The following is a 14,052-nucleotide window of genomic DNA, read 5'->3' as shown; positions in this document are numbered from 1 at the left end:
ATCTTTTGGCGAGAAAGCATGTGACGCATCCCACCTTTGCGGCTTGGAGAGATTCACATTTGGAGTATCCTTTTCCAACCTTGGTGAGTAAGTACGTGGTGTATCTCCCCTTTTTGTAGCTTGGCAAGACACTTGGAGTACTACTCTTGCATCTTTTGCGAGCAAGTATGTGAAGCAGCTATCTTGCAATCTTTGGCGTGGAACCATATCCTCTTGCAATTTGGAGAAAAAGTCCATGGAGCGTCCTATGTTTCAAGCTTCAGCGTAGAACAACCCCTTCTTGCAACTTAACGAATAAGTCCATAGAGCGTCCTATCCTTCAAGCTTGTGGCGGCGTGTTACATGGAGTGCCTCAACCTTCAAGATTTGACATCGAACAACTTCCTTTTGCATTTTAGAGACGTACTTGAAGTGCCTCCTCCCTATGACTTGCGAGACATATTAAGGTATCCCTTTTTTTTGCAGCTTGGTAAGTATGCAGAGCTAGTAGACGATGCCCCAGCCAGAGTAAGCTGACCCTTGATGCACCAAGATCCATCTGTTGTAAAGAATTTTATTCAGGCAGTCATTGTAGGGAAATCGCTCATTCATCAGAGGCACATACTTAGTTTTTTTTCGTATTCTTGAAGCTCATCAAAGCGGTTCCACAGTAGTTAGAGGTATTTCAAGGGTGAATACTCCTCATGTGTTAGACCTTTTACCAATACTATTGTACGCCTTTGTATTTTAAAGAATCAATGTGATGCCCCAACTTTAATTTTGATGATCACATCATGCCACGACTTTCTTTCTTTTAAAAAAAGTTATGTGACTGAGCTTAGTCTCGGTGAAGAGGACCAAATCATAACATAGTTCAGGAAAAGTGTGAATCTTTTTTGTATGCAGTTTATACTCGTGCAAACAAGAAGTAATACACAGCTTAAGCTCGTGGGATATAGAGCATGGTAACATGCAATGTAAGCTTGTATATTCAGGAGCGTCAGTTTGAAGATTTAGCTCACGTTCTGAGGAGCTTCACAACTTGCAGTTTAGGCTCATGTGTTGAGGAGCATTGAAATTTGAAGACTTTGCTCAATTTTGGAGGCTTTACATCTTGAAGAGTTTTGCTCAGATTTGAGGAGCTTTATACTTGAAGACTTTGCTTGAATTCGAAGAGCTTTGCAACTTTGAAGACTTTGCTCGATTTTGGTTAGTTTTTCAACTTGAAGACTTTGCTCAAATTTGAAGAGATTTTTAATTTGAAGATTTTGCTCGATTTTTGTGAGCTTTTCAATTTGAAGATTTTGCTCAAATTTAAAGAGCTTTCTCACTTAAAAACTTTGCTTGAATTTGAAGAGCTTTTTAATTTGAAGATTTGGCTCGAATTCATGGAGATTTAAAACTTTAAGACTTGACTCGAATTTGAGAAGTTTCGTGGCTCGTGTGTTAAGGAGCATCATAACTTGTAGTTTAGGCTCGTGCGATGAGGAGTGCTTTGACATGTAGTTCAGGCTCTTGCGTCAAGGAGCGTGTCTTCTTCAAGGATAATACCTTTTCAAAAATTTTCCATTGATTTAGGCCAATTCTCATACCATCTGCATCAACTAACTTGTAAGGTCCACTTGAATAGGCTTCTTGCACAACATATGGACCATCCCATTTTGAAGTGAATTTGCCCCCGGATTTGCGAGAGGCGATAATAGGTCTTCTTACTGCAAGAACTTGATCGCCAACTTGGAAGGACCTCAAGCGAATCTTTTTTGTTGAAAGCACGAGAAAGACGAGCTTGATAACATTCAAGACTTTATTGAGCTTCTAGCCTTTTTTCATCAAGGGACTCTAGTTCTTCAAGGCGCAGACGAGCATTTTCTTCTTCAATAAGACGTTCTTGGACAGCGAGTCGCAAGGATGGTATTTGACGCTCAAGAGGAAGAACTGTTTCAACTCCATAAATAAGAGTTTAAGGAGTTGCTCGTGTCGACATATGATGAGTCATCCGATATGCCCACAAAGCTTCTTCTATTTTGTCGTGACAATCTCTTATAGACTTGGAGACGACCTTTTTTAACAAACTGCAAAGTGTCTTTGTTAAATGCTTCGGCTAGTCTATTTGCAGCAGTATAATACATTGACAAATTACGTTGCTTGAAGCCAAAAAGGTCACAGATTTTGCGCATCAATTTGTTATCGAACGACTTGCCATTATTTGTTATTATATAAATAGGAATGCCGAAACGATAGATGATGTTCACTCGAATGAATTTTGCAATATTCTCCTTCTTCACTTCCTTAAGAGCGACGGCCTCGGCCCATTTCGAGAAGTAATCAGTGCAGCCAAGATGTATAGATGTCTTCCAGAAGATTTTGAAAGTGGTCCAACGACATCTAATCCCCAAGCGTCAAATGGCCAAAATGCAACTGTAGGGTGTAACATTTCAGGTGGTTGGTGTATAAAGTTTGCGTGAAGCTGGCAAACCTTGCTTCTTCGAGCATAATCTGAGCAATCTTTCACCATTGTCGGCCAGTAGTAACCCATTCTCTTAATGTGGAAGTGGAGCTTCGGCCCAGATTGATGTGATCCACAAACTCCAGAGTGTGCCTCTTACATAGCTTGAGTTGCTTCATCTTTCCCTAAACAACGCAAGAGAACTCCCTTAAATGATCTTCGATACAAAGTGTCTTTGTAGTAAAGGGAGCGAGGGCCACGCCAACGAATTTCGGTCTTTCTCCTTGGATCTTCGGAAAGTATCCCATAACATAAGTAGTTGATCATGGTTTGTCGCCAATCAACCTTCTCAGCTTTAATGATGGCTACCAGACGCTCGAGCTTTCTTTCTTCATCCTCGTTCTCATCTGGTGGTACTATCTTGTCACGACCCAAAAAATCCCACCACACGCGTCGTGATGGCACTTACTCTCTAAGACTAAGTAAGCCGATTATAATCATAATTCAAGCCATTTTTTTTATAATTTAATACAACCTCCCAAGACTGGTAATACTGAGTCACGAACTCTAACTGAACACATGGAATTGTCTCGATGGTCTAATATACAATACTGTTCGAATAAGAAATTAACAGTACAATAAAATGGAAAGACTCCAAGGGACTGCGACGACCAAGCAATCCCTCCTTGAATCCTTGCGATCATACTCTAATCCCTGTCCGAATCCAATATCTCAAATACCCGGCTTTGCACAAAAATATGTAGGAGTATAGTATGAGTACACCACAGTCGGTACTCAATAAATATCAAGACTAACCTCAGTGGAGTAGTAACGAAGTACAGTCAAGACACTCACTAGTCAAATAATATGTGCAATATAACATACAAAAATAATAGAAAATAAATAGCAGTGATAGCAACACCAATCAACTAGTGATTTAAACAGCAAGGTAACAGGAACACCATAAATATTGTTCAAACGAATAATAAACACAGGTACAATAAATTAATCAAGTCCTTCAAAATATACACCTTTTATCTATAAGTTATTCAATAAAACTCTCTAGAATATAATCTTTTTCAATAAATATATTTCGAATATACTTCCTCCAAACAAATATCTTTCCATTATAATTCTTTCAAGTAAATATCTTTCGAATATAATTCTTTCAAGTAAATATATTTCAAATATAATTCTTTCAAGTAAATATTTTTCAAATATAATTATTTCAAATAAATATCTTTCAAATATGATTCTTTCAAGTAAATATCTTGCAAATATAATTCTTTTAAATAAAAGTCACCATGTGACACCTCATTTAACTTCACTGGTATGAGAAATATATTCAACATATCACATCAAATGGCACGACAATACCTTCGTGCACTTGTCTCATTCTCACCCAATATATATATATATATGTAGACCAAATCAATTGGCACGGCAACACCCTTCGTGCATTTATTTCTTTCTCACCGTGCATACATATAACAATACCAACTAGGTAGGAGAAAAGTCAATAACAATAAAAGAAATAAAGTGGGAGGCACACAGTAAGCAACAACGACTACAAGACACATAGAAAACATAGGTGCACAATAACATCTCAAGATAAAGTCATGAACGTATACACAACAAAACGAAATCACAATATAATGTATGTCTCTCGTCCTCGCCTGCACGAAAACAACCTTCGTGCCATGAATATATGATAATATAAAAATAATGGCACGACATCACCCTTCGTGCTATTACTCTCATCCTCACCTGATAATATAAATGAAATGGCACGGCTTCGCCCTTTGTGCTTTTACACTCTTAATGACACGACATCACCCTTCGTGCTTTACACTCTCAAATGGCACATCATCACCCTTCGTGCTTTACACTCTCCCTCACATGATAATATAAATGAAATGGCACGGCATCACCTTTCGTGCTTTACATACTTCCTTACCAAGCACATGTATATCATTAACAAGCAAGGTAGGAAGCATAAATAACATCAAGGAGAGTGTTTAAACCACAACATAATACAACAATTCATATCACAATTTGCCACTAACCGCAACCAAATTCCAAATATGTAGCAGAATCAATAAATTTCTCAATAAATAGCCCAAGGCTCCACGCAACGTATATAAAACCTCAAAACAATCAGCAGAGGTGGAAAATACCCAGTATAGGGCAACGCCTTCATTAATCTAAATTCATAATAATTATATAAGCACCTCTTCTTAAGCTTATTTAATTAATTATTTGCAGATGAAAAATCTATAATGAAATTAATTTCCAAGAAATATCAAATCATCAATTCACGGAATCCACATAAATATACAAGTAATAATCACATCAAATTGTCATATAAAAATAAATTCAACAAACACGAATTGAGGCATGACAAAATAGATGATTTAATAAATGCCAACAATTATCCGATTTACTACACAATATGCCTAAGACCTTAACCCAATATACTTTGCACATATAAGCCCGAGTACGTACTCGTCACCCTGCGTTCACGGCTTTTCACATTTAACAAATGGCACATAAGACTCGATGCCTAAGGGGTAATTCCCCCACTCAAGGTTAGGCAAGATACTTATCTTTTTGAAGTTATGCCGATATTCCAAAATTGCCTTCTTGCTTGAATTGACCTCCGGACCGCTCAAATCTATCCAAATTAATTGTACAACTTCATTAACATTCATCGGAAATAATTCCGGATAATAAAACGTCGACTTAAAAAATTATTCTAAAAAGTCAACAAAAGTCAATGCGGGGCTCGACTCTCGGAACCCGATATAATTTTCACGAAATTCGAATACCCATTCCGATACGAGTTCAACCATATCATTTTTATCGAATTCCAATAACAAATCGTCCTCCAAATCTTGAATTTCCGTTTTTGAAACATTTTACAAAAATCTTGATTTCTTCCATTTAAATCCGAAATAAATGATGAATATAACCATAGAATCATGAAGTATAATCACTTTCGGATATATAACACTTACACCAATCTATATGGTGAAAATCGCCTCAAACATCGCTTCAATCCGAGCTCCATAGCTCCAAATATGTTAAAAATGGCTGAAACTTCGAAATATAGCTACTGCCCAGGTATTTACTCTTCGCGATCGCGGAAAATGCTTCGCGATTGCGAAGCAAAACTTTTCTTAGCCCAAAATTTGCCTTTTGCGATCGCGAAGAATAAGTGCCCAACTCTTCCAGACAACCTCTAGTATAATGGTCATAACGTTTCGTAGCAAACTCCAAATTGCAAATGGTTTAACTTTCTGAAAACTAGACACCAAGGGCTACAACTTTTATTTTTGATCATCTCCAAATTCCTTATAGATTACGAGATATAAGCTTCCAAAGTCGGGTCAGTGCAGCAGGATTTTCCTCTATGCGATCGCGAAAAGGCTTCCGCGATTGCGATTCACAGTGTCCAAACAGCAAAATTGCTATGCGCGATAGCGACCGTTTGTCCGCGATCACGATGCATACCTCTGTGGCCAAAATCCAGCAACTAAAAATGGCCTAGAAATGGTCTGAAATCACCCTGAAACTCACCCGAGCCACTCGAGACCCCGTCCGAACATACCAACAAATCTCAAAATATATTACGGACTTAGTCGAGACCTCAAATCACATCAAACAACGCTAAAACCACGAACCATACCCCAATTCAAGTTTAATTAAACTAAGAAATTTCAACTTCTACATTCGACGCTGAAACCTACCAAATCAAGTCCGATTGACCTCAAATTTTGCACACAAGTCATAAATGACATAACGGACCTATAAAAATTTTTAAAAGTGAATTCTGACCCCGATATCAAAAAGTCAACTTCTCGGTCAAACTTCCAACTTAAACTTCATATTTTCACCATTTCAAGCCTAATTTAACTACGAGCTTCTAAATAATTTTTCGGATACACTCCTAAGTCCAAAATCACCATACGAAGCTATTAGAATAATCAAAACTCTATTCCGGGGTCGTTTAATTAAAAGTCCAACTCTGGTCAACTCTTTTCATTTAAGTTTCAAAAATAAGAATTGTTCTTTCAATTTAATCCCGAATCTTCCGAAAATCAAACTCGACCACACCCGCGGGTCATAATACATATTATGAAGCTGCTCGAGACCTTAAGTCACTAAACGGGACGTAAATTCTTAAAACGATAAGTCGGGTCGTTACATTCTCCACCTCTTAAACATATGTTCGTCCTCGAACATGCCGAGAATCTTTTTGAGGACATTAAATTACTGACTATATTCTTACACACATACTCGCGGGTGATTCTACGTTCTCGCAATTTAATACGGGTCCGACAACACTATCTCAGGCGAGATTATTCCTTTTTGCCCTCCTTTATAAACATTAAAGACAATTCCTTACACTCCAACTAATTTCAAAAGGCCTGATTTTTCATATTAGCACACTGCGTTAGTCTCAACCGGCGGTAGCAATTTCGTGCCTACACACACATTATACGTATGCCCATAATCACATCTCTGGTCATAATAACTGTTCATAATTAATTCCAGCATCCTCAATTAATCTTATATTAACCAAAATCTATTTTCAAATTTTTCACAACACTGACAGTAACACGCGAGGCATGAAGACCTCATAATTATTTATCCGAATTAACGAGTTGCATTTAACACCACCTGGGCACTCACCTTATAGGCTAAAACTCAATATTTACAGCACAAATATGGCTAAATATGCACAAAAATATATAAAAGAATTATCAAATAAGCCTAACAGGCATGACTCCTTATTAATATTATAGTACAAGTTTTAATTTCACAAAGGGAAAATTTAAACACATAAAATTTCATCACAAGGATCTTGTCCTTATATAACTTTCATCGCGGCTTGTAGCCCAATTTAAATATTTTATATCATATATAAAATGCGAGGATCTCGTCCTCAACTCCGAATCACAAGTATTTTGCACATTGTGCCAATTGAAATTTTCAATTTACTTTCTTTCTTTTTTTCAATAAAATTTCGTAAATAATTTTTCTCAACACATAATGAACCTCATACTGGTAGGGCATATAATTCATAAAATTGAATTCAATTAATCCGAAATCACATCGAAACCAACTGTAGAGAGTAATAGAAAGTCACCTTTGGACTCATAGACCACAATAATGTACAAAACAAAAATGATACACACGGGCTAACACCGTAAAATCTTCCAACAAGGATAAACAAGGGAGTGGAGTACAAATTCACTAATCCACCATATATAAGGAGCATGAAAGGAGTTCTCACCTCGATAATCGGAATCGAATCAAAATAAAAATGGTGCTCCTTTTATTATAAATTAAATCATACATGTAACTACACCATCTGGTGTATCAGCCTCAGACAATTCATAGCAATTATATCAACGGGTCGGGCCTCCACCTCTTAGGCGCCCTCTACCCGCCTGTCCTCCACCCTTAACTAGCTATGCACGTGGAATATTAACTGGAATAAAGCTTGTAGCCTGAGTGTTCTGATGACATCCACCCCTCTCAAGTCTGGGACAATTTCTCTTGATGCGTCTAGTATCACCATTCTCATAACAACCCCTCTGCGGGCGCGGCTTCTCATACTGAATCTCTGCCGGATAACTGGAATAACCACTGTAAGAACCCGTGCTGGTGGTGCACTAAAAGTATTAACTGAAGCACTACGAGTATTCTGAATTGCGGACTAGGCTGATCGACTGCCCGAGCCTCCGCAATGATGAGTCATAGCTGCATAGTAGAATCTACTAAATCCTCTAGAGTTTCGAGACCTTTTGGCCTCCTTAGCCTCCTTCTCCTCACTTCGAACACGTTCTAGCATCCTAGCAATCTCTACTACTTGCTGAAATGGAATGTTAATCTACAACTCTCTAGCCATACATATTTTAAAATCATAATCGATCCCTTCAATGAATATGCGGACTCGCTCTCTAACTGTACAAACCAAGATAGGTGTATGACGGGCTAACTAACTGAACCTGAAGGCATATTCTGACACTGTCATGGTGCCCTGACGCAACCCTTCAAACTATGTGTGCCATGCATCCCGGGGAGTCTAGGGAACAAACTCTTTCAAAACATCTCTGAAAATTAAGTCCAAGTTGGTGGTGTTGCATCGACTAGTCTATCCTCATCATAAACTTGCCACCATTGATACGCTGCTCCTGACAACTGAAATGTAGTAAAGGAAACTTCGCTCACTTCTACAATACCCATGGTGCGGAGAATACGATGACACTTTCCTAGAAATCCCTGGACATTCTCGGTAGGTGTGCCACTAAAGTAAGTTGACTATATCTCTTAAACCTCCCAGGCCCCATTTTGTTCTTCTAATGCCTCTGGCCTGACCTCAAACATGACCGGAATAACATGTTGTACTGGCACCACACCAGAACCTGACCAAGGTAGACATATTGCTTTGGAGTACGGGCGGTAGGAGTCTGAGCTCCTCCCCCAATCTGTGAAATATTTGGTGCAACGGAGATCAACCCTGCTTGAGTTAATATACCAAACATGTTCAGGAACTGTACTAAAGTCTCCTGAAATCCTGGGGTAACAACAGGTGCTTCCGGTACCTGTCCCCCAACCGGAGCTATTGGCAACTACTCAATTGTTACTCTGACAGGTGCTCTAGCTGCGACACGTGCCCTTCCTCGGCCCCGACCTCTTGCGGCTCTAGCAGTATGCGCAGTTGTTTGCTCAGCTAACCTGGTAGCACGTGTCCTCACCATTTGTGAAAGAATAGAGATACAAAGGCTCAAATTCCAAAATCAACAAATTACGCATGACAGGAATGGAAGAAGTGGAAATTTCCTAACAGTTCTGTAGCCTCTCAAAGATAAGTAAAGACGTCTACGTACCGATCCGCAAGACTCTACTAGACTCGTTCGTGACTCATAGAACCTATGAACCTAGATCTCTGATACCAACTTGTCACGACCCAAAAAATCCCACCACATGCGTCGTGATGGCACTTAGTCTCTAAGACTAAGTAAGCCGATTATAATCATAATTCAAGCCATTTTTTTAATATAATTTAATACAACCTCCCAAGACTGGTAATACTGAGTCACGAACTCTAACTGAATACATGGAATTATCTCGAGGGTCTAATATACAATACTGTTCGAATAAGAAATTAACAGTACAATAAAATGGAAAGACTCCAAGGGACTGCGACGACCAAGCAATCCTGCCTTGAATCCTTGCGATCATACTCTAATCCCTGTCCGAATCCAATATCTCCAATACTTGGCTTTGCACAAAAATATGTAGAAGTATAGTATGAGTACACCACAGTCGGTACTCAGTAAGTATCAAGGCTAACCTCAGTGGAGTAGTAACGAGGTATATTCATGACACTCACTAGTCAAATAACATGTGCAACATAACATACAAAAATAATAAAAAATAAATAGCAGTGATAGCAACACCAATCAACTAGTGATTTAAATAACAAGGCAACAGTAATACCATAAATATTGCTCAAACGAATAATAAACACAGGTACAACCAATTAATCAAGTCCTTCAAAATATACATCTTTTATCTATAAGTTTTTCAATAAAAGTCTCTATAATATAATCTTTTCCAATAAATATATTTCGAATATACTTCCTCCAAACAAATATCTCTCCATTATAATTTTTTCAAGTAAATATCTTTCGAATATAATTCTTTCAAGTAAATATCTTTCAAATGGCACGGCATCACCCTTCGTGCTTTACACTCTCAATGGCACATCATCACCCTTCGTGCTTTACACTCTCCCTCACATGATAATATAATTCAAATGGCACGGCATCACCCTTCGTGCTTTACACTCTTCCTTACCAAGCACATGTATATCATTAACAAGCAAGGTAGGAAGCATAAATAACATCAAGGAGAGTGTTTAAACCACAACACAATACAACAATTCATAGCACAATTTGCCACTAACCGCAACCAAATTTCAAATATGTAGCAGAATCAATAAATTTCTCAACAAATAGCCCAAGGCTCCACGCAACGTATATAAAACCACAAAACAATCAACAGAGATGGAAAATACTCAGTATAGGGCAACACCTTCATTAATCTAAATTCTTAATAATTATATAAACAACTCTTCTTAAGCTTATTTAATTAATTATTTACAGATGAAAAATCCATAATGAAATTAATTTCCAAGAAATATCAAATCATCAATTCACGGAATCCACATAAATATACAAGTAATAATCAAATCAAATTGTCATATAAAAATAAATTCAACAAACAAGAATTGAGGTATGGCAAAATAGATGATTTAATAAATGCTAACAATTATCCAATTTACTACACAATATGCCTAAGACCTTAACCCAATATACTTTGCGCATATAAGCCCGAGTACGTACTCGTCACCCCGCGTTCACGGCTTTTCACATTTCACAAATGGCACATAAGACTCGATGCCTAAGGGGTAATTTCCCCACTCAAGGTTAGGCAAGATACTTATCTTTTTGAAGTTATGCCGATATTCTAAAATTGCCTTCTTGCTTGAATTGACCTCCGGACCGCTCAAATCTATCCAAATTAATTGTACAACTTCATTAACATTCATCGGAAACAATTCCGGATAATAAAACGTCGACTTAAAAAATTATTCTAAAAAGTCAACAAAAGTCAATGCGGGGCCCAACTCTCGGAACCCGACATAATTTTCACGAAATCCGAACATCCATTCCGATACGAGTTCAACCATATCAATTTTATCGAATTCCAATAACAAATCGTCCTCCAAATCTTGAATTTCCGTTTTTGTAAAGTTTTACAAAAATCTTAATTTCTTCCATTTAAATCCAAAATAAATGATGAATATAACCATATAATCATGAAGTATAATCACTTTCGGATATAGAACACTTACCCCAATCCATATGGTGAAAATCGCCTCAAAAATCGCTTCAATCCGAGCTCCATAGGTCCAAATATGTTAAAAAGGCTAAAACCTCGAAATATAGCTACTGCCCAGGTATTTACTCTTCGCGATCGCGGAAAATGCTTCGTAATCGTGAAGCAAAACTTTTCTCAGCCCAAAATTTGCCTTTTGTGATCGCAAAGAATAAGTGCCCAGCTCTTCCAGACATACTCTATTATAATAGTCATAACATTTCGTACAAAACTCCAAAGTGTAAATGGTTTAACTTTCTGAAAACTAGACACCAAGAGATATAACTTTTATTTTTGGATTATCTCCAAATTCTTTATAGATTGCAAGATATAAGCTTCCAAAGTCGAGTTAGTGCAACATGATTTTCCTCTTTGCGATCGCGAAAAGGCTTCCGCGATCGTGATTCACAGTGTCCAAACGGCAAAATTGCTCTTTGCGATCGCGACCGTTTGTCCACGATCGCGATGCATACCTCTGTGGCCAAACACCAGCAACTAAAAATGGCCTAGAAATGGTCTGAAACCACCCCGAAACTCACCCGAGCCACTCGGGACCCCGTCCAAACATACTAACAAATCTCAAAACATATTACGGACTTAGTCGAAACCTCAAATGACATCAAACAACGCTAAAACCACGAATCATACCCCAATTTAAGTTTAATGAAACTATGAAATTTCAACTTCTACATTCGACGCTGAAACCTATCAAATCAAGTCCGATTGACCTCAAATTTTGCACACAAGTCATAAATGACATAACGGACCTATGAAAATTTTCAAAACTAGATTCCGACCCCGATATCAAAAAGTCAACTTCCCGGTCAAACTTCCAACTTAAACCTCATATTTTCACCGTTTCAAGCTTAATTTAATTAGGCTTCCAAATAATTTTCCGGACACACTCCTAAGTCCAAAATCACCATACGAAGCTATTGGAATAATCAAAACTCTATTCTGGGGTCGTTTACTCAAAAGTCCAACTCTGGTCAACTCTTTTTATTTAAGCTTCAAAAATGAGAATTGTTCTTTCAATTTAATACCGAATCTTCCGAAAATCAAACTCGACTATACTCGCACGTCATAATACATATTATGAAGTTGCTCGAGACCTTAAGTCATTGAACGGGGCGTAAATTCTTAAAATAACAAGTCGGGTCGTTACATATCCATTTTTGGCAGATAGTGATCTGTGTCTAGTCGGGCAGAGTCAATGTTGAAGCTAGAGCAGCTAAGGCGTCAGCTTTCTTGTTTTCCTTCCTTAGCACATACTGAGAGTTACATTGCCAAGCCGTCCAATCAATTTTTGTGCATAATCATGATAAGTACGCAATTTTTGATTTTTGACCTCGTAGCTACCGAGAAATTGATTGATCACTAACCCAGAGTCTCCAAAAATATGTAATTGGAGTTGTCTCATATCAACGGCTATCTCAAGACCAAGTATGAGTGCTTGATATTCTGCAATGTTGTTGGAGCAATGTAGTGTTAAGGTGAAGGAATATGTCAAGACCTCTCCTTGTGAATTGACAAACACGACACATGCGCTAGCTCCTTCACGATGTGCGGCACCATCAAAATACATTTTCCAAGGTGGTTGCACTTCGATGACCATTGCATCCTCATCAGGTAGTTCATCAGTCAACTCCCAATCATCAAGTATTGGATGATCTACCAAGAAATCTTCCAAAGCTTGTCCTTTCACAACCTTTTGTTGGATGTACACAATCTCGAATTGTTGAAATTGGAGGTACCACCTTGTTAATCGATCATTGAGGATGGGTTTTGACATAACAAACTTGATCGGGTTCGCCTTTGAAACGAGACGGATGACATGAGCTTGAAAGTAGTGCTTCAGCTTTTGAATTACGAAAACCAATGCCAGACACAACTTTTCGAACTTTAGCTTATTTGGGGTCATCATCCTACTCAAGTAGTAGAGGGAATTTTCTTTACTTTCACCATTTTCTTGGGCCAAAAAGGGCTCCAACTAACCTTTCTTGGGCCGCAATATATGGAATCAATGGCTTTCCTGGTATAGGGGCTGCCAGAACCGGAGGTTTCATCAAGTAGGATTTGATGCTTTGGGATGCGTTGCTACAAGCTTGGTTCCATACAAAAGGTACACCCTTCTTCATGAGACGGCTAAAAGGTTGGCACTTCCCTGCTAGATTTGAGATGAATCTTTTAAGATATGCCAATTTTCCTTGTAAACGTTTCAATTCATGTATATTTCTAAGCTCGGGCATCTTCAAGATTGCATCAACTTTGGCTTGATCTATCTCAATCCCTCGATGTCGAACAATAAATCCAAGGAATTTTTCGGAAGTAACTCCAAAGGTACATTTCAACGGGTTCATTCTAAGTTGATATCTCCGGAGTCATTCGAACACCATTGTTAGGTCTTGCAAGTGGTCTCCTCCCTTTCTTGATTTCACCACTAAATCATCCACATAACATTCCACATTCTTGTGGAGGATGTCGTCAAAGATATGTGGCATCGGCATCGGCATTATTCAAGCCAAAAGGTATTATTTTTTAGTAATAAATGCCTTTAGGAGTGTGAAATGCAGTAAGTTCTTCATCTTTCGGTGCCATACGTATTTGATTGTAGCCAGATGATCCATCCATGAAAGACATCGCCTCGTATCCGGTGGTGGCATCAATCATAA

General features: G+C 38.2%; 1 protein-coding gene across 1 annotated transcript; it reads right to left on the bottom strand.

The window, feature by feature from the left end:
- Nucleotides 1-1,783: 1,783 nt before the first annotated feature.
- On the bottom strand, nt 1,784-13,740 carry LOC142171911 (uncharacterized). The gene is made up of 4 exons (XM_075235632.1): nt 13,376-13,740; nt 12,763-13,305; nt 2,039-2,364; nt 1,784-1,914 (listed from the first exon to the last, which is right to left on the bottom strand). The coding sequence occupies exons 1-4, from the start codon at nt 13,738-13,740 to the stop codon at nt 1,784-1,786; spliced, it is 1,365 nt and encodes a 454-aa protein (XP_075091733.1).
- Between the last annotated feature and the right edge of the window lie 312 nt (nt 13,741-14,052).

The sequence above is a fragment of the Nicotiana tabacum genome, chromosome 17 (genome assembly GCF_000715075.1).
Source record: "Nicotiana tabacum cultivar K326 chromosome 17, ASM71507v2, whole genome shotgun sequence".
Classification (NCBI taxonomy): Eukaryota; Viridiplantae; Streptophyta; class Magnoliopsida; order Solanales; family Solanaceae; genus Nicotiana; species Nicotiana tabacum.
The sequence above is the reverse complement of the archived record's forward strand: the minus strand, read 5'-3'. Positions and strand labels throughout refer to the sequence as shown.